Source organism: Salminus brasiliensis, chromosome 3, assembly GCF_030463535.1.
Source record: "Salminus brasiliensis chromosome 3, fSalBra1.hap2, whole genome shotgun sequence".
Taxonomy (NCBI): domain Eukaryota; kingdom Metazoa; phylum Chordata; class Actinopteri; order Characiformes; family Bryconidae; genus Salminus; species Salminus brasiliensis.
Genome location: NC_132880.1, coordinates 30,927,366 through 30,953,155, shown reverse-complemented (window position 1 = coordinate 30,953,155; position 25,790 = coordinate 30,927,366). Strand labels below are relative to the sequence as shown.

Below are 25,790 nucleotides of genomic sequence, written 5' to 3'. Positions count from 1 at the left end.
CCTCTGTTCAGCAACCCCACAAATGGCTCCCATTTCTGCTGTTCTCCTGTCACTGATGCTGTTATTTCCTTTATCATGGAGTGATGAATGCAATCTAACAAAGGCCAATATTCATAGATTTGTCCTTTGTATCAGATCTGAAGCTGAAGAGCAGACTAAAGCACACAGACATTTTTACATCACAATGATTACAGTGATTGAATTTGCAAAAAAGAAATGAGAGGGTTAGGCTAGCATGTGCTTTCTGAATGTGCGTTTGAAACGATGTACAAATGAAACTGGACTGTTAAATGGAGTAATAATCTTTACAGTTGTTTTTAGGTTCCTTATTACTTACTTAGAGATTCGTCCAATTAACTAACTGCTTAAATTGATAGCATCACAGTGAAATTCATTGTATGTTTGTTCTTACCACTCTATAACTCCAGGCAATCATCCAATTATGAGATATTTTACTATGTAGTAGCTAGAATCTTCATTTTCATTTCAGTGTAATGCTGGGTAAAATGGGGGTAGGCACCCAGATAGTTAACCTGGATACTTCCCCTCATTTTTACATATCTAAATAGATTAACTGCAGTTTTCAGAATAAGTTCAGTCTGATTAAGTGTGCTTTTCTTCCATTGGCAATTTTGCTCATTTTTAACGATAGGTGCTAACATTTGTGGAGAACACTGTATCTAAAATCGAAGGTTTCCGGTAGACGCTAGCGTGCTCACTATGTCTACATGTGTGTTTTGAAACACAATGTGGGCTGGTCTTGAAAGCTAAATCTCTGCTTTGATTGGTTCTGCTGGATAGTGTATTTTGTCCTCTGATTGGCTACCAAGTCATGATAAAACTAATCAGAACACGTGTTTACAAACATGGCAGATGAACTTCAGTTTGTATAAACTCATCTAATGAACCGGCAATGCAGATGTCTTTGTAGATGTTGTGTAGATCTGTCCTTGGAATTCAGAAAGAAATAAGAGACTCAGTACACTCACACAAACATTGCTGAAAAGCTTTGCTTTGCTTCGCTAATTTGAGGTGGAATTGTGTGTTTGGAGCGTAGGGATGATGCTGATGTCAGACGGTTATAGTGCAACATATTCTAAACCCATTTCTCATTATGTAGTGTTAAATGAGGGGGGGGGGGGGTCTGTTGAGTGGTCTGTTTTCAAGGCAGTCTTTCTGGCTAATGCAGATAGGATTCAAATAGTAAGGGGAATTTACTGTTTTATTCAGAATGCTATAACCTTTATACTGTTATGCCATAACCTTTATACTAGTAGCCTTTATACTTTCACTACAACTTAAACATTTCGCCGAAGATGAAAATAAATGCTATATGGCTCTTTTGAACGATGGCGTAGAGGAACCATGATAGACTATGCATCAATAAAGAACCATGTTTGTAATAAAGATGTATTTGTAATGGAGAGCTTTAACCTCTTAGTGCAGAAAGGCTGTATTACTCAGTAACTACAGGGACCGGAGGGGCTATTCTTTGGTAATTGATCTTTGTAATAACACTTTCAGGCCGCCGGTGGGCTATAGGTGTTTTAAGGAGAACCAGTTACAGTTATATATGGAACCAAAAGTGATTCTACTATGGCATCTTCTAAGATCCATTTGTAAGATCCGTCTTTATTTTTTAAGAGTGTACTCAACATTGCCTGAATAGAGTAGAGGATCATCACACGCAATTAGGAAAGTATTTTTGAAAAAACGATTATACGTGACTCTTGTCTCAGACGTCCTTCTCAAACCAGTGAGCACACACACACGCATCTTCATGACAAACCAAATGACCAGGCCACACCCACCCAGCTGACAGCAGCCTCCATTAACACTGATCACAGGCCAGCACGGCCCTTCAGGGTCATTGCGTCCGCTCACCTCTGCTTTCAGACGATCCCCCTCAGCCTCAGGCTGATGATTTCGAAGGCTGCTGTGGCAGCAGAGTGGAGCGGTCAGTGGCTGCCAATCGTGAGCCTCTCCTTCTGCTGTCATTATAGCTGTGATTCATTGCATGTCCCGCTGACCCGTTCCACCTCCATCATCCCGCCACTCCAGAAGGTTAAGTGGCTGGTCGGAGGCACAGGAGAGAAACGATCCACGCGGCATCATAATCCACAGAGCTGGGCACTCTGAGTACTATCACTCCATCAGTTTCCTCTCTTTCATTGTGCTCGTGCGCTCACTCTCAACTAAACTCACTAAATTAACTGTACAGTACTGTACTGTACTATTTGTGCTCAATTTTCATTGGGACCTATTCAGTCTTTGAGTTGCTGACCCAGTATACACTCCTAGATTATGCTCAGTTAGGTCTAAAAAATCAAACATGTTTGATTCGCTCTGACTGGTCTGAAATGTGATCGGGAGGCCAAAAATGTGAGTCTCTCTCGATTCTCTCTCCAACTGTCGGCTCTGATCTGCAGACTAGAGCAAACCAGCACAGACTCAACCAGACTGAGAATTGGGGCTAAAATTAGGGTTAAAATTGTGTAGTATGTAATATGTAGTATGTAGTATCTCAGTTTAAGCAGCTACATAGCACTCAAAAAAAGGCTCAGAAAGGTTTGGCAGACGTAGTAGTGCACTGTTCTACTGTGCAGCAAGACCTGCACAAATGTGACCTTCATGAAAGAGTCGTCGAAAGAAAACCACTCCTCTGTCAACACAAAAAAATTCAGTGTGAGGCATTTTCAAACCAACATCTAATCCAGTCTGATGCAGTGATGAAGTTAAAATAGCGGTGGATTGATTTGGTGCTTGGGCTTGTGTTGCAGCCAGTGGCACAGGGAACATTACACTGGTAGAGGAAAGAATGGATCCGATGAATTACCAGCAAATTGGAAGCAAACATCACAGCGTCTGTAAACCCCCCCCCCCCCCCAAAAAAAAAACCCCCCACAATCGACTACATCAAGAGGTGCAAGGTGAATATTTTGCCATGACCCTTACAGCCTTTTAACAGCCATATCGTCTGTGATATTAATGTCATATGATGTAAATCTCCACAAGCTTGGATTGCCTGGGAATACTTCTAGCTTTAGGCCCATTGCCTTTTTTGTTATTTTTAAACTGGTGGTGCCAATATATGTATAAACAGAAAGCCTCTTAGACATATGAGTTAGCTAAATGAGTGACACTCAGTCACTGACTATTTGCTCTGGATTAGAGCATCTCCTGCTAAATGAGTAAATGTAAACTGTTGGTGATGCTTAATAAGTAAATGTAAACGGGTGGTGGTGTTTAATGAGTAAATGTAAACTGGCGGTGGTGCTTAATGAGTAAATGTAAACTGGTGGTGGTGCTAAATGAGTAAATGTAAACTGGTGGTGGTGCTTAATGAGTAAATGTAAACTAGTGGTGGTGCTAAATGAGTAAATGTAAACTGGTGGTGGTGCTAAATGAGTAAATGTAAACGGGTGGTGGTGCTTAATAAGTAAATGTAAACTAGTGGTGGTGCTTAATAAGTAAATGTAAACTGGTGGTGGTGCTTAATGAGTAAATGTAAACTGGTGGTGGTGCTTAATAAGTAAATGTAAACTGGTGGTGGTGCTAAATGAGTAAATGTAAACTGGTGGTGGTGCTTAATAAGTAAATGTAAACTGGTGGTGGTGCTTAATGAGTAAATGTAAACTGGTGGTGGTGCTTAATGAGTAAATGTAAACTGGTGGTGGTGCTTAATAAGTGAATGTAAACTGGTGGTGTTGCTTAATAAGTAAATGTAAACTGGTGGTGGTGCTAAATGAGTAAATGTAAACTGGTGGTATTATTACTAAGGCTGCTGATAGATCTCCTTTCTATCAGGTCTTGTGTATATTACCCAGCCAAAGGAGCCTTTCTCCTAAAATCTATATTCTCTCTCTCCCACTCCTTCAGTTGCTCTTGCTTTATCTATCTTGCGCCTGCGAGGGTTTTGTTGTAATACTGAGTTACTCTACAGTGATCTTTTGGCTTTTACCCATACTCATAAATGAATGGATTATATTCCTCTGTTGCGTCAGCATGCATTTATGAAGTCATTTATATGCACTTGCAATTCCAGTACTTTTGCAAAAATGCAATGGACTCTTTCGCAAGCTGCATGTTTTTTCTTTCTTTTTTTTTTGGCCCTCTCTAATAGACTTTACACACTAGGCAGTTACTGCAGTTCCACCACAGAGAGGATGCTGATGCAACCAAATGTGATTTATGTTGTCACTCCTCCTTCTTTCTCCCCTTCTCACCCTCTTTTTTATTATTATTTTATTTTTTTGTGGAAGACCTGGAAAAACCATTGCATCAACCCTGCTAATTCCCCTGCCCGCTGTTCTGTGGAGCTGTGGTGGTGTGAAGACAATCGCACGCTCAAACAATGAAATAAGCGCTCCAATGACAACAGAATCATAAGAGATGCACCATAAACATGAGGGATGTCAGTGCCAGAAATAGCAGCGCGGGTTCGACTGCACTCACAGACAGCCAACCAGATTAGAGTGTGTTTTATGGGTGTGCTGCAGATCACATTAACATTATTACACTCAACCACAATGAGGAGAGAGAGGGAGAGAGGGAGAGGGAGATGGAGATGAGGTCTTGGAGCAGCAAGCTTGAAAGAAGAGCAAAAACACAATATAACATAAAGGTTTGGAGTTCGGAAGAGAAAGGACTGAATCAAGGTGTTGCATTAGGGGATAGGTTGAAAAATACACAAATTACACCTATGTACAAATTGCGTATTATCCAGTAACATCTATTACATGTTCAGTATCTACTATAAATTATTCAGTAGATTCACTAATATGTTTAGTAACTACTAGGAATTATTCAGTATTTACTGTTTATTATTCAGTAACTGCTATAAACTACTAGAAATTATTCTGTTTCTATTATAATTTAAGTACTATTAATTATTCAGAAACTACAATAAATGATTGTTATTAATACGTTTTTATTATTATTATTATTAACTACTAGGACTGGTTCATTTAAATAACTACAATAAATGATTCAGTAACTACTGTTTATTAATTAGTTACTACTGTAATGTAAGTAACTCCTGTCAATGATACAGTAATTATTATAAATGATTCAGTAACTGCTATAAATGATTCAGTAACTGCTATGAATTATTCAGTAACTACTATGAATTACTCAGTAGCCCAGTTGAATTATTCAGTTACTACAATGAGTTTATAAGTAACTGCTATAAATAATTCAGTAACTACTATAATTTTAGTAACTACTATGAATTACTCAGAAACTGCTAGGAATTATTCTTTAAGTGCTAGCAGTCATCCTGTTTTTTTTTATTATTAACTACTAGGAATGGTTCAGCTAAATAACTACAATCAATTATTCAGTAACTACTGTTTATTAATTAGTTACTACTATAATGTAAGTAACTCCTATTAATGATTCAGTAACTACTGTAAATGATTCAGTAACTACTAATAATTATTCAGTAACCACTATAAATTATTCAGTAACAACCATAATTTATTCAGTAACTACTATTATTTATTCAGTATCTACTATGAATTAATCAGGTACCACTATAATACATTGAAGTAACTACTATAAATGGATTAGTAACTGCTATGAAGAAACCATTACCTGTTATGAATTATTCAGTAACTGCTAGAAATGATTCAGTAACTACTAGGAATTACTAAGCTACGTAAATAATTTCATTTCAAATATTTCATATTAGATCTTACATTTTATAGTATGTACTATAAACAATGTAGTATGTGCTATGAATTATTCATTATCTGCTATGAATTATGTAACTATATAACTATAATGTAAAGTAACTCCTATTACTGATTCAGGAACTACTATGATTTATTCAGAAATGATTCAGTAACTACTAGGAGTTACTCAGGTATGTAAATAAGTTATACTGAGTATGTCATAGTAGATCCTCAGTATTTCATATTAGATCCTGAATTCTTCAGTATGTACTATAACGTAAGTAGTATGTACTATATTTTATTATTTAGCATCTAATCATTATCTAGTATTATTCAGCAGACTAAAATGTGAGTTCTGTGAGAGTGGGCCCCTTAGAGTTAAGAGACAGTTAGAGACAGTTACTTTTAGAGTTCAAGACTTACAGTTAAATTGTGGAGTTTGGATATGGGTGCAGTCTCTAACATTACAGTCTGAATAATTTATTTTTCATAGGAAACAAGACAAGCTGATTATTTTCTTCATTAAGAAGCAGTCTGTTGATATTATTAATTCAGAGCTTTCAGCAAGGATCCTTGGCGCTGACATAATCATAAAGGAAGCTTGGGCAAATGTAGCTAAAAAGGTTGACTTGTTGTGAAAACCATTATATTCATGTATGTATTTATATGTATTTTCATACTTTTTTGGGGGGCTAAAGGGGTTGGGTTTTTTGGGGGGCTAGAGGGGTTGGGTCTTTTGGGGTGCTATGAGGTTAAAAGTTAGAGATATGCCTTTTTTGCTGAACTGGTTATTTAAAAAAATTGGGGAAGCAAAGCTTTTGAGAAAGATGTGGCAGGTAGTACTGTGTCTCCAGATCTGTTTTTTTTTTTTGGTTTCCTTCTGCTTTGAGAGCACACGTTGGCTGAAATCCAGGAAGGGTAAGTAATGCACGGTATTGAAATGAATTGAGGTAAATTGAATTGAATCAAATTAGACAAAACTAAATTGAATCAAATGTCATCAAACTGAGCCACACCGAACTGAATTGAATGGAGTTGAATCAGACAGAAGTGAATTGCATTTAACTAAGCTGATTTGAGTCGAATCTGTGTCACCTGGACACGGTACAGGTGATGTAGAAAGAGTCAAACAGCAGGACGAGGCCGAGCTCCTGAGCTGTGCGGGAGGATTTAGAAGAACAGACGCTCCAACCAGCAGGTGTGTTATTAAGCTGCGCCTGCTCATATTTCACACTCCAATTCAGCAGAGCAGCGAGGATGCTCCGGCTGCCCCTCCGCAGTTCAACCTCAGACTAGCACTCACAGACAATCGCTCTGCTATTGTCTCTCATCAACACGACAAACACAGGCGTGTTTTAACACCTCTCACACCCTCGCTTTTGATTTTCCTCTCTGTTCCTCTGCCTTCCTTCAGTCTCTCTCTCCCGAATGCACTGAGATGTGCGTTCTGTCAATTGCCTTTCGGGGGGAGACGGCTAGGGGAAAAACAGGCACTGATGCAATTTTGAAGCTGGGAATTCAGCGACAAATGAAATTTGGTGTCAAATTGAGCAAATCTGCCTGGAGAATGCACTCCACGCCGAGCAAATAAAAGGATTACTATGGTGATGAGAAGAGAAGTGTGCAGTTCTCTGCAGGAATCTTGCCACAGCAGCTTTGTGGAGGAGTGGGTAGGAGGAGGGCATCAAATCAGACAACTGCTTTATTTGTATGCCTGCCTCCTTGTTTTTTTTTCTTCTCTCAAATACAAACCGAGAGGTGTGGTCCTCTTATTTACACCATCATTTTTTGCTACACTGAGTGAAAAACACTACTAGATAACTCGTTTGTCTCCTTTTACGCCACTGCATGAGAGGAGGAGGTTACGGCGTCCTGGGGGGCCCATGGGTCAGCGCGGCTCCATGCTGCGAACCTGGCAGCATCAGCTGCAGATTGCACTGCCCAGCTGTGACCTGGCAACCAGCACAGCCAATCGCAAAGACCAAGCGGTGACCTGGCAACCCGTGCAATGTTTTCCACCCATCTCTGCTGTATGATCGTTAGCCAGCAGTCAGCTGTCAGTTCCCTCACTTCCTGCTGCCTGCGGAGGGTGAAGAAGCGGTCGTTATTGTGAGGGATTTTAGACATACTGGATGGGACAGCTTTTTGAAAAGGTGTGAGGATGAGGTTAAAACCTCTCGGACACACTTGTAGCGCTCTACCGCTGTTCTCTTAACATGCCTTAAGCCATTTTTTTTAAAAATACAAGCATGGTAAAAGTTTCAGTACAGTTCAACCCCTAGTCCATGCAATCCATATATTAAAAGCTTAGAATCTGCCATGGTCCTCTAATGTTGATCCTGGATGTCTCAGCAGACTTATATGTGATCTCACATATGTGTCATTTAGAGCTCAACTTAATCTCTTTCTCTTTAGAGAAAACAGGAATTACTCAGTAAAGCAGTGAACAAGCTAACAAATTTATTCAAAAGTGAATCGCTGCTGTGTTCTTTCTCCATTTCTGTTGACAGCAACTACAATGCCCATGATCCCCCATCTTATGACGTCACCGCCACACCACCCTCCTCATCTAATTACAAACAGTTCTCCAGTTCAGACTCTCCGAAGTGTTAATTCACACCTGTTTCCCATTCTCCCCCTTGTATATATACCTGTTCAGCTGACCTTCTGCTTTGCAAAGTATTGCCAACTCCTGTTGCATTGTGTTCTTTCTGTGTTATTGATCTTAGTGGTATTGATCACTGCTGACATTCGTTTACTGATTTCTGAGTTAGTTTTAGCTTTCTGGCTTAGTCTTGCCCATGTCTGTTGTGTTTGCTTGGTTAGTTGTGCCTTCAACACCTGTAAAAACAGTAGAAACAGGTAAGACTTTCAGCATCTATTATTTTGTAAATGTTGACGGAAGGGGCACGTGTCCCTCATGGCGAAGATGCATTCATGCTCACGCATCAAAACGCAACAATTTACAACTATCCACTAGGTGGCCCTGTGCGAAAAATAGGATTGAGCTGCACAAAGACCCAGAGGAAAACACAAGTGTCTGCGTCAGCATGACCTTGGCACAGGGTCGTGTCTGGACGCGTGACATCATTTTAGCCATGCAGACTCTCACGACTTATCCAGTGCATCAAGTATAAACCAGGCTTCACTCCAAAAAAAGCAAGATACCCTCTTTTTTCATAACCTTGATTTCAGAAGAAACAATGCACGTCCCAATACTTTTGTCCATGTAGTGTAGTAATATACAGCATCACGTTTAAAAAGGCTCTTTGGTTGAAATGGTTGAATTCGTATCATGACTCTTGTTGTTAGTAAACGACAGCACAATGTGAGATCTGTACTAAAAAAGAGGAGATGTGAGATTACTGAGGACTCAGAAGACACGTTTGAGCAGCAGGAGACTTATGCTAAAGTAACTACAGAGATATTAAGGACATCTCAGTTTTGATTTTTCTTTCCTCTGGGTAGCTACTTATGTACTTAAGTACTGTACGTCAGTAGTCCACCAAATCTTTCTCATAAATACATGCCTACAATCTTCTCTTTTGTATTTATGGAACAGATTTGGGTGACTGTTGGCTTACAAAGTCCCCCAGCATTGAGCTGTGGAGCAGTGGAGCTCTGTTCTCTGGAATGAATACTTTTGGGATGAGTTGAGAAGTTGAGGATGAGGTGGGGTGGTGATCATCCAACAACTTTGACCTCACTAATGCTCTTGTCCCAGTTACTCCAAGTGTCCCAATACTTTTGTCTAAATAGTATATGTAGAATAGTACTACTGAAAATCACAAGCACCTATTTCATTTTCAAACTGCATTGCTGGAGCTCATTATGGAGCTTGAATCACTTTTCAGGGCTTATGTTGCCTTTGCTTTTCCTTACCCGTGACCCCACATCAACCCGTAAGTTCCTCATTTGCCAGACAAACACACATTAAAGCACATTAAGAGCTCAGAGAAGTGTGTGGTCAGACGTCAAGGAAATACAGTCCTGTCACTTCAGCTAGACACAGTCTGAAGCCTGAACACGGCCCATTGCTGTAATTAAGGCTTCATCTTAATTCTACCCCACCCTCCCCAAAGAGATGCGGTAATGCCTCTTAAATGGAGCTGCTGCCTCACACAGAGAAGCTCCCACTGCTAAGGAGAAGCAGCCATATTCCTGAGTCAGAGAGCAACACACTGGCGTTTATGGAGTGTAATCACTGTCCAGGTGCCATAAATTTACTACCACTGTCACGTTTTTGTTTGTACTGAAGGACAGATGAAGGAGTTCATGGATTTTGATGGTGTTTTCCTCCAGATCAGAACATCTGGCCTGAGAGGGGCCTTCACGGGTTATATGATGTAAATCCATTACCCAGCCTTGTACAGACATACTCTTAAGCCCTTGCAGATTGTTCAGCCAGATGCTGTATTGGCTAATTTTTAGTGGGCTTCTATGTCAACAGTTGAGTTTTACCATTGAGCTCTCTAAGACATGACACTAATAGAAAACACACGGTTTATTTTACAGCCACCATTTGTTTGCTTAATAGACCTAGCACTGGCTCCACTACAGTGTCCAGCTGTCTCGATCGAACATTTGTATTTTTTATTAAACTACGTCTACCAACGAAACAGTGCAAATAAACTACAACACGCATCATCACATATAGTTGCTAGAGAGGGTGGAGGCATATCAGGAAACATATGGATCATGCCTGGCACATGATCCATATGGTCCCACACACAATCACACAAGACATAAACCTTAAGAGGTGTTTGAATGTCCAAACACTGAGTGGATCAGTCAGAGACAGAAGCTCATCAGCTGCTGCACAGTTTGTGTTGGTCATCCTCAAGGCCTTCATCAGTTTTTACTGGACGCTGTAGGCTGGATATTTCTGGTTGGTAGAGTCTGATCCACTCGTACCACTGCAACACATGACAAAATGACCCACCACCCAAATAATACCTATCCTGACCACTGAAGAATAGGGTGAAAGGTGGCAACCTGTACAGAGTGCACCTGTATGGTAAGTGGAGCTGATATAATGGGCCAAGTTCATTCCAAACCAGGGGTGGTCATAATATTCTGATATGACTGTGTGACAATGCATGGAAATGACTGTGTCCAATAGGCTTTGTTTCTTACTTTAGGAACCAGCAGTGGGAAAATTTTAAGTAGGCGTTGATATCATGCCAGCTATCAACTAATCACTGCCTATTCATAGAGATAATCAATGAGATTGATTACTTTTACAAATAACTGTGAATTGGGAAGGCGGAGAGGTTTACACTATCGGGTCACTACTGACCTAAAGTTTTAATTTCAGTGTTAAACCTATTAATCCCCTTTGAACTGCACTGAATCAGGGAATAGATGAAAATATATGAGGCACGCAAAACAGAATACACCACAGACCAGACCCTGAGGTCCAAGCACTTGAATTAAAGACTTTAAATTGAGCTCCAGGCTCAGATCCAGGGAGGCTGATTGACTTTTTTCCATTAAGCCGATGCTGGAGTGCATCTGATATCATAGCTAAGTCTGAAAGGAGGGATATGCGCACAAAATAAGCTTAGTTTAATTACGCCACACGTTTCCATTTAATCAAATAGATAGAAGCAGCGTACAGACTTTCTTACCTGAACGTGATGTGCAGATTACTTAGCATCAGTGTATTTACAGTTTATAAGTCAAACAACCCTTTTTTTTTTTTTTGAGGGTTGCCAGTTGGGGCATCAGTGTACCCTGCTTCTGCAGAGCCGCTGACCTCCACGTGCTGCCGGCTCACAGGGCCCAGCGTGACAGCTGCTAGATTTCTCTGGAGAGGCGTCTTCGCCTCATATTTCCCCTGCTGCCATCAACCTTGACATCCCCCCTCAAAAAGCATGTGTGGATATCCATACTAATGTCCATGACACGCAGCCTAGCGTGACGTGATCCCGGTCGGAAAAGCCGAAGAGGCACTGCATGTACTCCCAACAAAAAAGGGGGCGAAAGAAAAGGAGCCAGAAGACAAAGGAAAAGCGATAACACTGTTAGCCTAAAATTGAGCCAACATTTTTAAAATGAACCAGTCAAATGATGGCCTGAATTAATCAACAGGCCAGACAGACTAATGAGGAGAGTAGACAGAGTGACAGATTTGGGACTGCGTGCTATCGACTGCTACAGTAAGCTCACCCCAGCCAACATGTACATGTGGGGCTTACATGGGTGGAAAGTGGGCAAGGTGTGTTCCAGGTGGGCATGGACTCTGAGTGGGTTTGCACATGTGATGTTACCGGGAACCAGTTGGGCTTTCCAAATGGAGTCCATTGTTACAGCCCACTGTAATCTGACATGGGCCCAATGTAGTGTACAACCCAGTTGAGGCCTCTCCTATTCCCATCACTGACCCTAGTGGGACCCTTTTGGGCATTTATATGTGGGGCCAACATGGAACCCATGGACAAAACTTTCTGGGCCCCACATGGGAAAGTTATCTGTAAGATTAAAGAAGAGTGCTGCCCTACTGGCTAATATCCATTCTGCAAGCAGCACAAATGGCAAATGGGCCAAGGTGAATGCATTGATAAATGCATTGATGAATTAAGATTCTGAACCCACTAGTGTAGTAAGAGTGCTGTTAATGGTATTGTAGCATGATAACCAGCATCAAAGTTGTCATCAAAGTTCAGGTTGTTCATCTTCATATTAAACAAATTAAATGTTTGTCTGCGTAATATTTAACTTCTTTTCTAGTCAATACATGCAGGAGCTCAGCAGTAGGGGACCTTCAGGGCCTTCCAAGCCATAAGAAAAGGCCTTTGCTCTAAAAAATAAAAGTGCAATGCACATAAAAGAACCACTCTGTTGTGTTTGTTGGTTGATCTGTTTCATCAATTAAAGAATCTTTTGTAGCACCTTTACTTTTGAGAGTGTAAAATACTGTAAATATTTAATGTGGTGTTCATTAAAAATGAACTAAACTGAACTTACAAAGCACACGCCCCTCCATCAGTGGAAATGGGCTCATGGTAGTGTGTGTGGTGCTAGTATGAGTGTAACGTGCACAATGGTGATGCTGGGGTTTATACACACGTCATTGTCACCACTAGGTCGAGGTTATCCAGCCAAGAGTGGCTCTTTGGTCAGAAGCGGGCAATTGATGAAGGCAAGGGGATAAGGGAACACAAACAGTGCATCAACAGATGGACTACGGTCTTTAACTGTACGCCATCAACGTTGAGCTACAGGGATTTCCAATAAATAGGCTTGTAATGCAGGTCATAATGTATATAGTTTGAGAGAAGCAGGGCGGTGGACTTTTTTAGCAGAGCACTTCACCTAAAGTGCTCTTCTCCTCTTATGAAATTACCCTGTTGTTTAAAGTGGAGTCCAGAATGGCTAATCAGCTTTGCACCAAAATGTGGGCAGAATTTATGGAGCAAGGATCCAGGGAGTTCTCCAGAGAGCTCGCTCAGTGCAGTATGTTCTCTCTCATGAGCCTCGTTGTCCTGGACAAAGTACTGTTATCATTATTGTGCGGTCACCTTGGTTTCAGAGTTAGCACATGCTGTTCTTACTGTTTTGCAATAGGTGCATATAACTAGGCCTCAGCATTGCTAGGTTTTCGACAATTATTGCAGAACTAGATCGGATATGTATAGGCGAACTTCCCAAGCTTAGTCCCTCCCAAGTGGCTCCCTACTCTGTAGTGCACTCTGTGAGTTGTGAACAGCGAATTCCATACCCAGATTAAGCCAGAGCCACTTCCAAACATTGGTTTTGTTGTAGCAGAGCACCCTCTGACATCCTGTAGGCACTATCAACAGGCAAGATTTCAGCTGTCACGGTGAGGAACTCAAAAAATACCCTATACAATAACCGCTGCACTATTTAAGGTGGAATGAAGTGTTAGAATTAGAAGCCAACTTCAGCCTTGTGTTGGCTTCTAAGGTGACCAAGTAGATCGGACTGTTTAAGTAAGCCTTACTTCAGCTTAGTTTAGCTCAGAGCCTTGTCAACATTGTTAGTTAATATGTCAGAACAGGGTGGTTTAAACAGCTCTTCCATGTCTATTTTCTACCGTTTTTGCCCCTAGAAAAGCAAGTCACAGCTCATTTAGACCAGAGGCAATAATTAATGGCACATTTCTTGGTGTAGTGAATGACATAACTTTGATAAGGGTATAAGTATCCCACTGAACTGCTGACTGTTATGCTTCTTCAAGTCAAGTCAAGTCAAGTCAAGTGGGTTTTATTGTCATTTCAACTACATACAGAGTACACAGTGAAACGAAACAACGTTCCTCCAGGACCATGGTGCAACATAGACAGTGCATACAAGACACAAGTGCAACACAAACAAACAAGTGCAGACAGACAACACAACACAGTACAGACCAGAGAATAATAAATAATTGCCGGTAGTGTGCAAATTGTGCAATGTGTAATAAATAGAGTCCAGTGAGGTAGTAAAGTAAAGTTATTAGTGCAATGCTTTGTGCAAAAATGCTTCCCCTTTTTTCCTGGGGTAAATGGTTGGAGAGAGAGAGAGAGAGAGAGGGAGAGTGTACATGTACCAGAAAGATATCAGTTCAGAAGTTGAGTTGTGTTGAGGAGTCTGATGGCTTGGGGGAAGAAGCTGTTGCAGAGTCTGGTCGTGTTGGACCGGATGCTGCGGTACCTTCTTCCTGATGGCAGGAGGGAGAACAGTCTGTGTGAAGGGTGGGTGGAGTCATCCACAATCCTGGTTGCTTTGCGGATGCAGCGAGTGGTGTAAATGTCCATGACGGAGGGGAGAAAGACTCCGATGATCCTCTCAGCTGTCCTCACAATGCGTTGGAGGGACTTGCGGTCAGAGGCTGTGCAGGTCCCAAACCAGGCAGTGATGCAGCTGCTTAGGATGCTCTCTATGGTTCCCCTATAGAAGAGGGTGAGGATGGGTGGAGGGAGACGGGCCTTTCTTGTTTAAACCTACAGTTTTGCACTTAATATGTAAACTTTTTTCACTGTTTTTTCACTGTTACTTGCTCAATTAATCTTTTTGGAGGAGTTTTAAATCATTTAGATTGATCAAACTAAATACATGAGTTTCAAATGTCTGACTATAGAAACTGTTCACTAAAATACAGTGATTTTACTAGTTTTTAGTAGTGTTAAATTAACAGCACATCTTACCTAAGTTGTGGGGCTTAGTGATCGGTACCAACAGTCAGCATTAGGATACTTGGATCGGATTGGCGGATTGGGTCAAAAAAACTTGCTCAGGACATCCCTGGGAAAGAATCTTTACATCAACTTTTTAGGCTTCTTTAAGGCTTCTTAAAAAGGTCTTCACATGGACATCTCTTTTACAGAAATGGACTTTGTAGAACCAAAAATGGTTCTTTTTCTTTGGCATCACTCAAATAACTGTTTGTTCCCTCCTTTTTATGAGTGTACATGTCAAGTAGGGATCTGTTCTCATGGACTTATACAGCTGTAGGCATAAATTAAGGCCAAATGACATTTTGTTGATTTCTGAAGTGAGAAGAAGTAAACACAACCTTTTAATGTAGTTACTTTATGCCTGATGAAATAAACTACTTTGTCTGTCACATGCATAAGTTTAGACACCCTACAACAGTCAGTACTTACTAACAGCAACTTTGGCAGATAACACATCTCACACACACTTTTTGTAGACAGCTAGTCTGTCTGTTCTTTCACCCAGGAATTTTCACCCACTCTTCATGATTCTAGGTCTGTGATATTGTTGGGATGTCTTGCTGCACAGCTTGTATAAGCTCTACCCACAGAGTGTCAGTGAAGTCAGAGGACTGTCAGGGCTATTCCAAAAGTTTCAGCTTTCCTTTCTTGCAGTAGTTCATGGTGGATTTTGAGATCTGTTTTTGATCGATGTCCTGAGAGAAAGCCTGCACCATATCCTCCCATAGAATTTGATGATATTTGGTGCAATCCATTCACCCATGTTTCCTGTGCCACTGGCTGCGATACAATCCCAAAGCATAGCATCCCCACCATCTAGGCTTAACAGTCGGCAAGATAGTCGATTAGTTAGTGATGTCATTGCACATGTTTCTTGCAATAGCTAGGAACAGTTTACGACGTATGTTAACCACAGAATCGCCGACATTTAACCATAACAGTGTGGAACACAGTTTTACTGCTGCTGTTACTTTTTACTGTAATAATTCCCTCACTCTGGACGCAGAGCTGCAGTGAAAACACACACGGCTGTCTGTCACATGAACAGAGCGCGTGGATAAAACCGGTATGGAGCCAGTGACATCACTCTGGTGTGTGAGTGGAGACTATATTAGTGTTCTATTAGTGTGAGGCATGGGAGGGTCATGTAGACATGGGCTGAGTGTAAAAAGGAGAGCTCTTCAAGAAAGTCAACCTACAGATGTTCTATATGAATGGGAGGTCTCATAATGTTCCACATGGCATTCATTTATGGTTAAACTCTCCCTCTTCGACAAAAAGTGCCAAAACTCGACAGCTTGCTTGTTTCTGGCAAGAGCGGAACAGCGGTCCGGCTGCATCAAAATAAAAGTAATACGAACGAAACAGTAACACAATTTCGCAGCACAACATTTTCACAACACACATTTTTTCTTTTTTGCTGATCCAAATAATTATGGGAAAACTGATCAAGAGATTTACCTATTATTATTATTATTATTATTATTACTTCTTATCTTTTGTATTAGCAGGTAAGTTAAAACAGTTATTCGTCTTTGTTGTCCTCATTGTTAGTTAGCAAATGCATAAAAAAACCTCAACCTCCGTTTAAGAGCTGATTGGTTATTTGGTAATTTGGTAATGAGTGAATAATCCCAATAGTCAACCATTCGTTTCAATGATCGATTTATTTATCATATTACTGTGCCGTATTATTGTAATACTGTGCTGTATTGTGTAACTTTGGGATCAATAAGGTTTGTATCTATCTGTCTGACTATCTAGCTAAACCTCTGCAGATTCTAAATGTGACCGTGTCTTTCACAGTTTTCTTTGACTGCCATCTCTTAATAACATTTTCACGCATTGTATATGGTGAGCTGAAAGCACTGAGCACTTCCCGCTGAAGGCCTCCCTTCCCTGCTTTGTAGGCATCACTTAGCTTTATTTAGTGAAGTCACACAAAAAACAGCACATTTACATACAGGGTAGCTGTTCAGGATGCTTTCAGCCTGGATTGCTTTTCGAATAAGGCACATTTCACACAGCAGCTAATCAGAGCAGAGCTCATTTACATATAACAACGTTAAAGGCATACTCAAATAATCACAGAAATGTACTGCTTCCTTCACAATCAATCACACTGCCCCCAGTCCCACTGTGAAAATGGGTCTAATGAGTCCAGTGGGCTACAGTGAAGTCCAGTGGCTGGAGCTCAGATGATTCTGAGAGAGTGAAGGGGAGAGGGGGGGGGGCAGTAACACTGATAGATTGAAAAACAGATAAAGAGGTAGATGTAATAAGACACACAGGATTAAGGAAAGAAGAGTCTTACAGTCTGTCTTGTTCACTCGCGCTACCTCTGACCCCTTCTAGCTCTGTCGTCCTATCCACTCTCTTCGTCTCCCTCCCTCTCTCCCTCACTCTCTCTCTAACTCTCTTCCTCCAATCTCTCTTGCCCACTGGCTATCTCCCTCTGTCACTGTCTCTCTCTCATGTCTCTCTCTCTCTCGTCCTCCATCTCTCTCACTCTTTCTTCTTCTCATACTCTTACACCATCGCTCTCTCAGTCACAGTCTCTATTTCTCTCTCTCCACCTCTCTCGCACTGTTTCTCTCTCTCACTTCACAGCTCACTTTCTCTCTGTCACTTTCTCTCTAATCTTTCTCTCACACTATCGCTCTCTTTATATCTCTTTCTCTTTCTACCTCCATCTCTCTCTCTCTTTCCCTCCGTTTCTTACCTCCCCCCCTTACTCTCTCTCTCCCTTTCTCACTGTTCTCTGTACTACAGCAGAGGGAAGGATCGGTGTCAGCCCTGTGCTTTGCAGATATATTATTGACGATGCACTTAAGACACACACACACACACACACTCATCCATGCAGCATACATCTCTTAGCAGGATTAGCAGCCGTATCTTCTGTGTGCTGTGTGTGTTCACAATGCACAAGGATTAACATGTGCTCTGTGAGAGGAGAAGGAAAGAGATTGTGGCGATGGAGTGTGTGTGCGTGTGTGTGTGTGTGGGAGTGTGTGGGAGAGAGAGAGAAAAACAGAATGTGATTCATAACAGAGTTTAGCTTTAGCCTCCGCCAGCGTGCCACCCTGACCTGCTTAATGATCCCGCTAGATTAAAGACAGACACTGATCAGCAGACGAAGACGGAGAGAGAGAGAGAGAGCGAGAGAGAGAGAGAGAGAGAGAGAGAGAGGGAGGGAGGGAGATGGTTAGGAAAGGAAAAAGCAGAGGTGTGTGTGTATGTATATGTAAATTAGATAGAAAAAGAACAAGAGATTAAGGCAGCAAAAGAAATTCCTATAAGTTCATGTAAGGAAGAGAGTGAGAGAGCGAGAGTGGGTAAATCAAGATTTGACAAAAGTGACGGCAGTTCAATGGAACTGAATTGAATTGAAGGGAATTGAATAGGTAGAAGGAGAGAGAGCGGAAAGAATGGGAGAGAGAGAGAGAGAGAGAGGAGAAATAGAGAAAAAGGTGAAAGAGTGAAGAGAGGAAAAATGAGGAGGCGAAAGGGAAATGGAGGGACTCAAGAGAGAGAGGCAGAGAAAGGGGAAAGAGAGGTAGCAGTAAGGTCAGTGAGGAGGGAGAGAGAGGAGGTAGAGAGGCAAATGTAGAGAAAAGGAGGGGTTAAAAAAAAGGAAGAAAGTAGAGGCCAGTCAGAAAGAGAGAGGAGATAAAAGAGAGAGAGAGGGAGGGAGAGGGATAGGAGAGCAATCAGCCATAACGTTAATACCACCTCCTTGTTTCTATACTCACTGTCCGTTCTCTCAGCTCCATTTACCATATAGGAGCACTCTGTAGTTCTCTGCATACCTTGCTAGCCTCAGTTCCCCCTGTTTTCAGTGGTCAGGACCCCACAGGACAGCCACAGGAGTTTTAAAACACTTCAGCATCACTTCTGGACTGAGAACGGTCCACCAACCACAAATATCCACCCTACAGCATCCTGTGGGCCACTGATAAAAGGCTAGATGATGGTAATCAAACACTGTGCAGCAACCGATGAGTTTTTGTCTCTGACTTTGCATCTACAAGGTGGACCAACTAGAGGGGGGTGTCTAATAAAGTGGACAGTGAGTGGACACAGTGTTTAAAAACTCCAGCAGCACTGCTGTGTCGGATCTTCTCATACCAGTGCAACACTCACTAACACACCACACTTCTGTTTAACCTGAAACTTCTAAACCACCTTTCTCCTGTGTGTTCATGTGAGGGAGTGTGAGAGTGAGCAAGGGCGAGATAGAGGACTAGAGAGAGCATGAAGGCAGAAAGTCCTTTTCTTTTCTTTAGAATTCTCAAATGTAAATCTGCAGAGCTGTGACGTTATTTTTGTACTAAAAGGCTCTGAACTGAATGTGACTGAACTGAAATGATAGAGAGAGGTTACTGCGGAATAAGCGAGAGAGAGAGGGGGGGTCATCCACACTGTTCAAAGCCCACTTTCATAATGAAATGTTCATTATTAGCATGAATTCTGTATAAAGTGGTGTAAGTGGCGCGCGCTGAAAGCGAGGACGGTTCTGTGCTTTGGGAGGAGTAAAGGGGGGCTGCGCGTCTCTGGCAGAGAGGAGAGGGGAGTGGGGAGGGGAGATAAATGAGAGCGGCTGTGTTAAAGGATTGCAGATTCAAAGTGGTTTGTGAAACAGAGAGGGATAGAGCACAATCCCTCCCCTTCATCTCCCCGCAGCTCTCGCTCCTCTCTCTATCTCGCCTCTCTCTCCTCTCTCTTTTCCTTCTTCCTTCTCTCTATCATCTGTCTTTCTCCCTTCCTCTCTCTCTCTCCTCTCTCTCCTCTCTCTTTCTCTCACTTCTCTCTCCTCTCCCCCATCACTCCTCTTTCCTGTCCTTCTCCCCTTCTCTCCTTCCTCTCTTTTTCCTCTCCATCCTCTCTTTTCTATCCTCGCTCTCTTTTTCTTCTTTCCCTCTCTCTCTCTCCTCTGTCATTCTCCCTTCTTCTCTCTTCTCTTTATCCTCTTTTTATCTCTCACCTCTCTCCTCTGTCCTCCCTCTCGCCTCTCCTTTTCTCACATCTCTTTCTCCTTCTCCTTCATCTTTCTCTCCTCTCCTTCTCTCTCGTCTCTTTCTCTCCTCTCCTTCTCTCTCGTCTTTTCCTCCTCTCCTTCTCTCTCGTCTTTCTCTCCTCTCCTTTTCTATCATCTTTCTCTCCTCTCCTTCTCTCTCGTCTTTTCCTCCTCTCCTTCTCTCGTCTTTCTCTCCTCTCCTTTTCTATCATCTTTCTCTCCTCTCCTTCTCTCTCGTCTTTTCCTCCTCTCCTTCTCTCGTCTTTCTCTCCTCTCCTTCTCTATCATCTCTTTCTCTCCTCTCCTTCTCTCTCGTCTTTCCCTCCTCTCCTTCTCTCTCGTCTTTCTCTCCTCTCCTTCTCTCTCGTCTTTTCCTCCTCTCCTTCTCTCTCGTCTTTCTCTCCTCTCCTTCTCTCTCATCTCTTTCTCTCTTTTCTTCTCTCTCGTCTCTTTCTCTACACTCATTGTCTCTCGTCTTTCTCTCCTCTCCTTCTCCATCATCTCTTTCTCTCTTTTCTTCTCTCTCGTCTCTTTCTCTGCTCTCCTTCTCTCTCATCTCTTTCTCTCTTCTCCTTCTTTCTCATCTCTTTCTTTTCTTCTCTCTCATCTCTTTCTTTTCTCTACTTCTCTCTTATTTCTTTCTCTCTTCTTTTGTTTATCTCTCATCTTTCTCTCTTCTCCTTGTCTCTTGTCTCTTTATTTCCTCTCCCTTTCTTTCTTCTCTCTCGTCTCTTCCTTTCCTCTCCCTTTCTCTCATTTCTTTCTCTTTTTTTGTTTTTCTCTCCTTTCTCTCCTCTCCTTTTCTCTCCTCTCTTTCTCTCGTCTTTCTCTCCTCTCCTTCTCTCTCGTCTCTTTCTCTCCTCTCCTTCTCTCTCGTCTCTTTCTCTCCTCTTCTTCTCTCTCGTCTCTTTCTCTCCTCTCCTTCTCTCTCGTCTCTTTCTCTCCTCTTCTTCTCTCTCATCTCTTTCTCTCCTCTCCTTCTCTCTCGTCTCTTTCTCTCCTCTTCTTCTCTCATCTTTCTCTCCTCTCCCTCTATATTGTCTCTTTCTCTCCTCTCCCCTTCTCTTGCTCTCCCTCCTCTCTCTCCTTTCTCTCACTCCTGTCTCCCTCTTTCCCTCCTCCGTCTCTTCTTCCCTTTCTGCCTCCCTTCTCCGTCTCATTCTCTTTCTCCCTTCCTTCCTCTTTCCCTCATCCTTCTATCACTCCTTCACTCCCTCCCTCTCCTCTCCTCTCTCTCTCCCTCTTTAAACCTGGCACACTCTATTTCTCCCTCTCTCACTCTCTCCCTCCTCCCTCCCGCACTCCTTCCCTCCCCCCTCTCCCTCTCCCCTCCCCTCTCTCTCTCTCTCTCTCTCTCTCTCTCTCTCTCTCTCTCTTCCTCTAAACCTGGCACACTCTGTTTCTCTCTCAGTCTCTTCTCTGCAGCTCACGAATCGGCTGCTGCGAGCCGCTCTCTCTCCTCTGCTGTTTTTCACGCTGTTTCTTTTGTTTTGAGGCTGTGTGGATTAGACACGTCCAGCAGCATCGTCTGTCTCCAGCCTGGCTCCCGACACAGTGTCACTTCAGCTCTCCTGTTCTCTTTTTTGATTTTACAATGAGTCTCCAGAAGCAGGGTTAGCTGGAGTGGACGGTATCGCACTGCGGTGGTCATACACAAACATGTGACGGTAATGTGATTGAAAGGACCCCTTTGGCAGAGATGGTTCAGGAGCGCCGTGAGTATGTAGCTATGCGTTTTCAACGTGAAGCCCAGGCGTAAGTGTTACACCGTGCAGAGACCAAAGACCGGGGCTTGTTTGACGTCTTTGCTGTTGTTAGTAGTATCCCAGAGTGCCTTCTCTGCAGTGCACTTTTAGTACTTTACTCAGCTCCTCTTCTAAAAACTAAGCTTCACGTGACGCTCCAAGGCGACTGCCGTGTACATTTCTGAGCACTTTTGCAGAAGACTGTCCATTTTAAGGTCTTCAGTGAAAGCAAAACACTGTTACCTTCTATTTAGACACTGGCATTAGCTTCCGTAATTCAATTAACTGACTCTCTGGCCTGAGCCCGCATTAATTGACCTCATTATCCTCTGGTAGATTCCTCCTCAACTCTGGCTCCTCCATGCGTAAATCAATGTCAGTTAGGTGGCGCGAGATATCCTCCTTTTTGTGAGACCCAAGGCTCGGACCGCTGTGCATTGTGCTGAACTCAGTCTCGTATGGATAAACACACTCTCTCACTAGAGGCTGCAAATGTGCATCCAGTCTGAAACTACAGAGCAGAGTTAAGAGAGTAGGCTGGTCAGTGGTGCCACTTCCTCCTTGGAGAAACTCTCTGTTTGAGACGTTTGAAACGCTTCTGGACTGAAAGTGATATCGGTGTAATATCGTCCACAAATAAGCGGACACTTGTCGGTGGCTGGTCGTTTGATCCACTGAAGCTTCCTTCCAGCCATGGCCGGACACTGCCTGCACCAGTTTGGCTCTCGGCACTTGGTGGCCACTCTACTGACTTTGCTATTGTCCTGCTCCTCACCGACTCTAGGCAAGAAGAAGCTCTACATTGGCGCCTTGTTCCCCATGAGCGGCGGGTGGCCCGGCGGACAAGCGTGTCTTCCTTCCGCCCAAATGGCACTGGACTTGGTCAACAAGCGGACGGACATCCTCCCGGACTACGAGCTGGAGCTCATCTACTACGATAGCCGGGTAAGTGAAGAATTTGTGCTTCATTAGCCACACATTAACTCACTAGCATGAAAGAAAAATACATCTATGTGTGCAGTGATGCCTTAAGCCAGACATATATATATATATATATATATATATATATATATATATATATATATATATATATATACACACACACACACACACACACACTGTATCACACTTGTTCATTAATTGATGTGAATTACTCATACAGAGCACAAAGTGTTTAGAAGTGATCTGGCTCTGAGGTTCTGTTTGCAGTTTTTTAAAGCCATAGAGACACTGTGAATATGTGGTGCATAAACCTTGTATCACCATGTTGTTCGGTTTTAACCTTTTGAGTTTCACAATGAATGGACCAATGGAAACAACTTGAAAACAAATGTTTTTTCTATTGACTTCCATTGGAAGTTACAAAGGCTTTTTCCTTCTCCTCTAAAGTTGCCATTTTGGAGATACTAGATTTTGCATGACAGCGCCAATGTATGTGTATGCATTGAGCCAGGCACATGCGCACTAATTGAGACTACTTGTTTGATAGCGCACCGTGTAAATGGCATCATCTGTAGACTTCAAGTCAAGCTGTTTAGAGCCATATGCTCTCGGGAGATTCTTAGGTATTTGATCAAATTTCAAAGCCATGTTGGTGCATTTAACCAATCAAATGAAAAGAAAATCACTCGGCTATATTTGGCTCTTCTCCATTAGCATGCATTTTAAACAAAGCTACACTTATGTGCGCAATGACACTTCAAACCAGGCGCATGACACTTCTTTACTTGTTAATTGATTTGAATTACTTATACCGTGCATAGATGCTATTATCTGTAGATTTCCAGCTGCAGCCATGTGGCTGATACACTCACCCAAGCACATACACGCTAATTTAGTCAATAAAGCCAATCAGCTGGACTTTGCTTCATTAGCATGGGCAGAACAAAGATTCATGTATGTGTGAGGTGACACATTGAACCAGTCACATGCACGCTATATGAGCTGTGGGTTTACTTGTTGGCTCATATGAATAATTGATGCACTGTGCACTGTTCCATATGCTGCTGTGATTAAATTTGCAGTGTCTCTATCATATACACTCTTCCAAATAAAGCCTTCTAAAAGAATAAAAAACAACAGAGGAACCTCTTTTGGAAAACATTTTCAAATAAGCAGCTTCAGTTGCATCCGTTGAAAGGTTCTTTAGGGAACCAAAAAAGACATTGCTCCAAAGAAGCCTTTTCGACTGCATTATCTTCAAGAGATACATGAGATATATATATGTGTAGTGATACATTTAAGCAGACACATTCACACTGCATGGGGCACTTGTAAACACTTGTTTACTTGTTGATTGCTGTTAACTATTCATACAGCAGTGCCTAAATGCCATTCTCTGTAGATGCAGCCATGTAGGTACATATGATGCCTAGATATGTGGACTGATACTCCTAACCAGTAGCATGTACACTTAAATTCATATTATATATATGTGTTATATATAACATATTATTAATTAATATTAATATATTAATTATTATTATATATATTAAATTCATAAAGTCAGTCTACTGTATTTGGTATGTATAGAGATACTTGTATGTACATATGATGTCAAATATGAATATTTAATACACTGTGCACTGGTCTGTATGCAGTTTTGTCTAAAAGAGTCAGCCATAGAAGAACCATAGGTATCCCTTCACTTGAATTAATCTTGAATTAAGCCTAAAACTCTACCATAATTTTAACCTTAACACTCAACCTCAAATCTAACCCTTAACCTAATCCTAGAAGGGTATGGTTAAGGTTATGGGTTCAGTGCAGGGTTACAAGAGGGTTTGATAATCATTCAGTTGAATGGGTCGTCTACAATGCACTGTGATACAATGCATCAAGTAAAGTGTTACTGAACCATTTTCAGACTGAGTGGATTCAGCTGCGTTTTTAAAGAAGTTGCATTCTTTGCCATTCCTCACTTTTTGGCACTTTACTTGTAGGAATCTAGTCACACAAGACACATAGATGTTAAGGGTGTAACAGTACCTGGCTCTCCACCACCCTCCTGGTGCTGTCCTGCTCTGTGGCCTCGCATTTATGCACTGTGCCTCAGACTGTTTGTCTGCATGGACTTTATCATTCTCACTCACATTTTCATCTTGTATGGCTTGACGCCACACATTTACCATTTTTTTCTTAATTCAGTCTATTTCTTAATATACTGTCTTAATAGTCTTAATAGACTATTATACTGCCTTAATAGATAGTCTTAATTCAGTTTTATTTTTGTCTGATTTTTGTTATTATCCAGTGTCGACCTGAGGACGATAAGTTCCCCTTTTGAGTCTAGGTTACTCTCAAGGTTTCTTCTTCTCGACCCGAGGGAGTTTTTCCTTGCCACTGTTGCCACTAGCTTGCTCAAAAGAGGCTCAGACCAGGATATCTGTAAACATTGACAGCAATTGTTGTAAAAAGCTCTATAGAAATAAAATTGAATTGAATTGAATTGTAACTGTACAAAGAAGTCACATTTCGAGTTGGTTACAAAGAGACAAAGAAACCCCAAATGCATAAACTTGGCCTCTTTTTATTTGTTTTCATTTGTATAACATTCACCTAGTGTCCTGTAGCTACCCATGAGGTAGTTGCTACAGCCTGTAGTCTATTAAGCAGTAAAATGTTATCACTGAATATACTGGTTCACATTAGCTCATATTTTTTTTGTGTAGGATAAAAAAGGGCAGTACATTGACTACAAAACTGAAAAGCACATCTTATGTAAGTACAAAATGAATAGAACAAAAAAGTGTATTTGGCTTGTTTTAATTTGTTCCACTTAGGCTATCTTTAAACATTAAAAGTTCCTGAGCATCACTAGCACTCGCCCTAGTCAGACATCAGTCAGCTTGAGCTAAGCCTACCATGGCATGTTGCTAACGGCTTACATCGCAAGGTTTCCGATGGAACTCATGCTTGTGAAATGTGATTATACATTATGTTTAGCTTCTTCACATTTAGGCTACCACATATTCTCCAAGCAACTGCTTGCACCAAGCCATAACGTCCGTGCCTTAGTTGATGTTTGAGATTTTGGTCAAATTTACAATTCAGCAAAGACAAAGATCCATGCTGTTGTGACAGAACCTTGCATTCCAAAGTAACAGAGAAACAGAGAAAGGTCGATATTGACCCGTTCTTCCTGAAATGTTCACTCATTATAAAGTGC

General features: G+C 41.7%; 1 protein-coding gene across 3 annotated transcripts in view; it reads left to right on the top strand.

Annotated features, from left to right (window-relative positions):
* Nucleotides 1-25,790, top strand: part of gabbr1b (gamma-aminobutyric acid (GABA) B receptor, 1b) — a 191,592-nt gene that overhangs the window by 82,504 nt on the left and 83,298 nt on the right. For all 3 annotated transcript variants that reach the window (XM_072675872.1, XM_072675871.1, XM_072675870.1), the window contains one exon: nt 22,407-22,567. In XM_072675872.1, the coding sequence (XP_072531973.1) occupies nt 22,407-22,567 (161 nt within the window). The remainder of the gene's footprint in view (nt 1-22,406; nt 22,568-25,790) is intronic.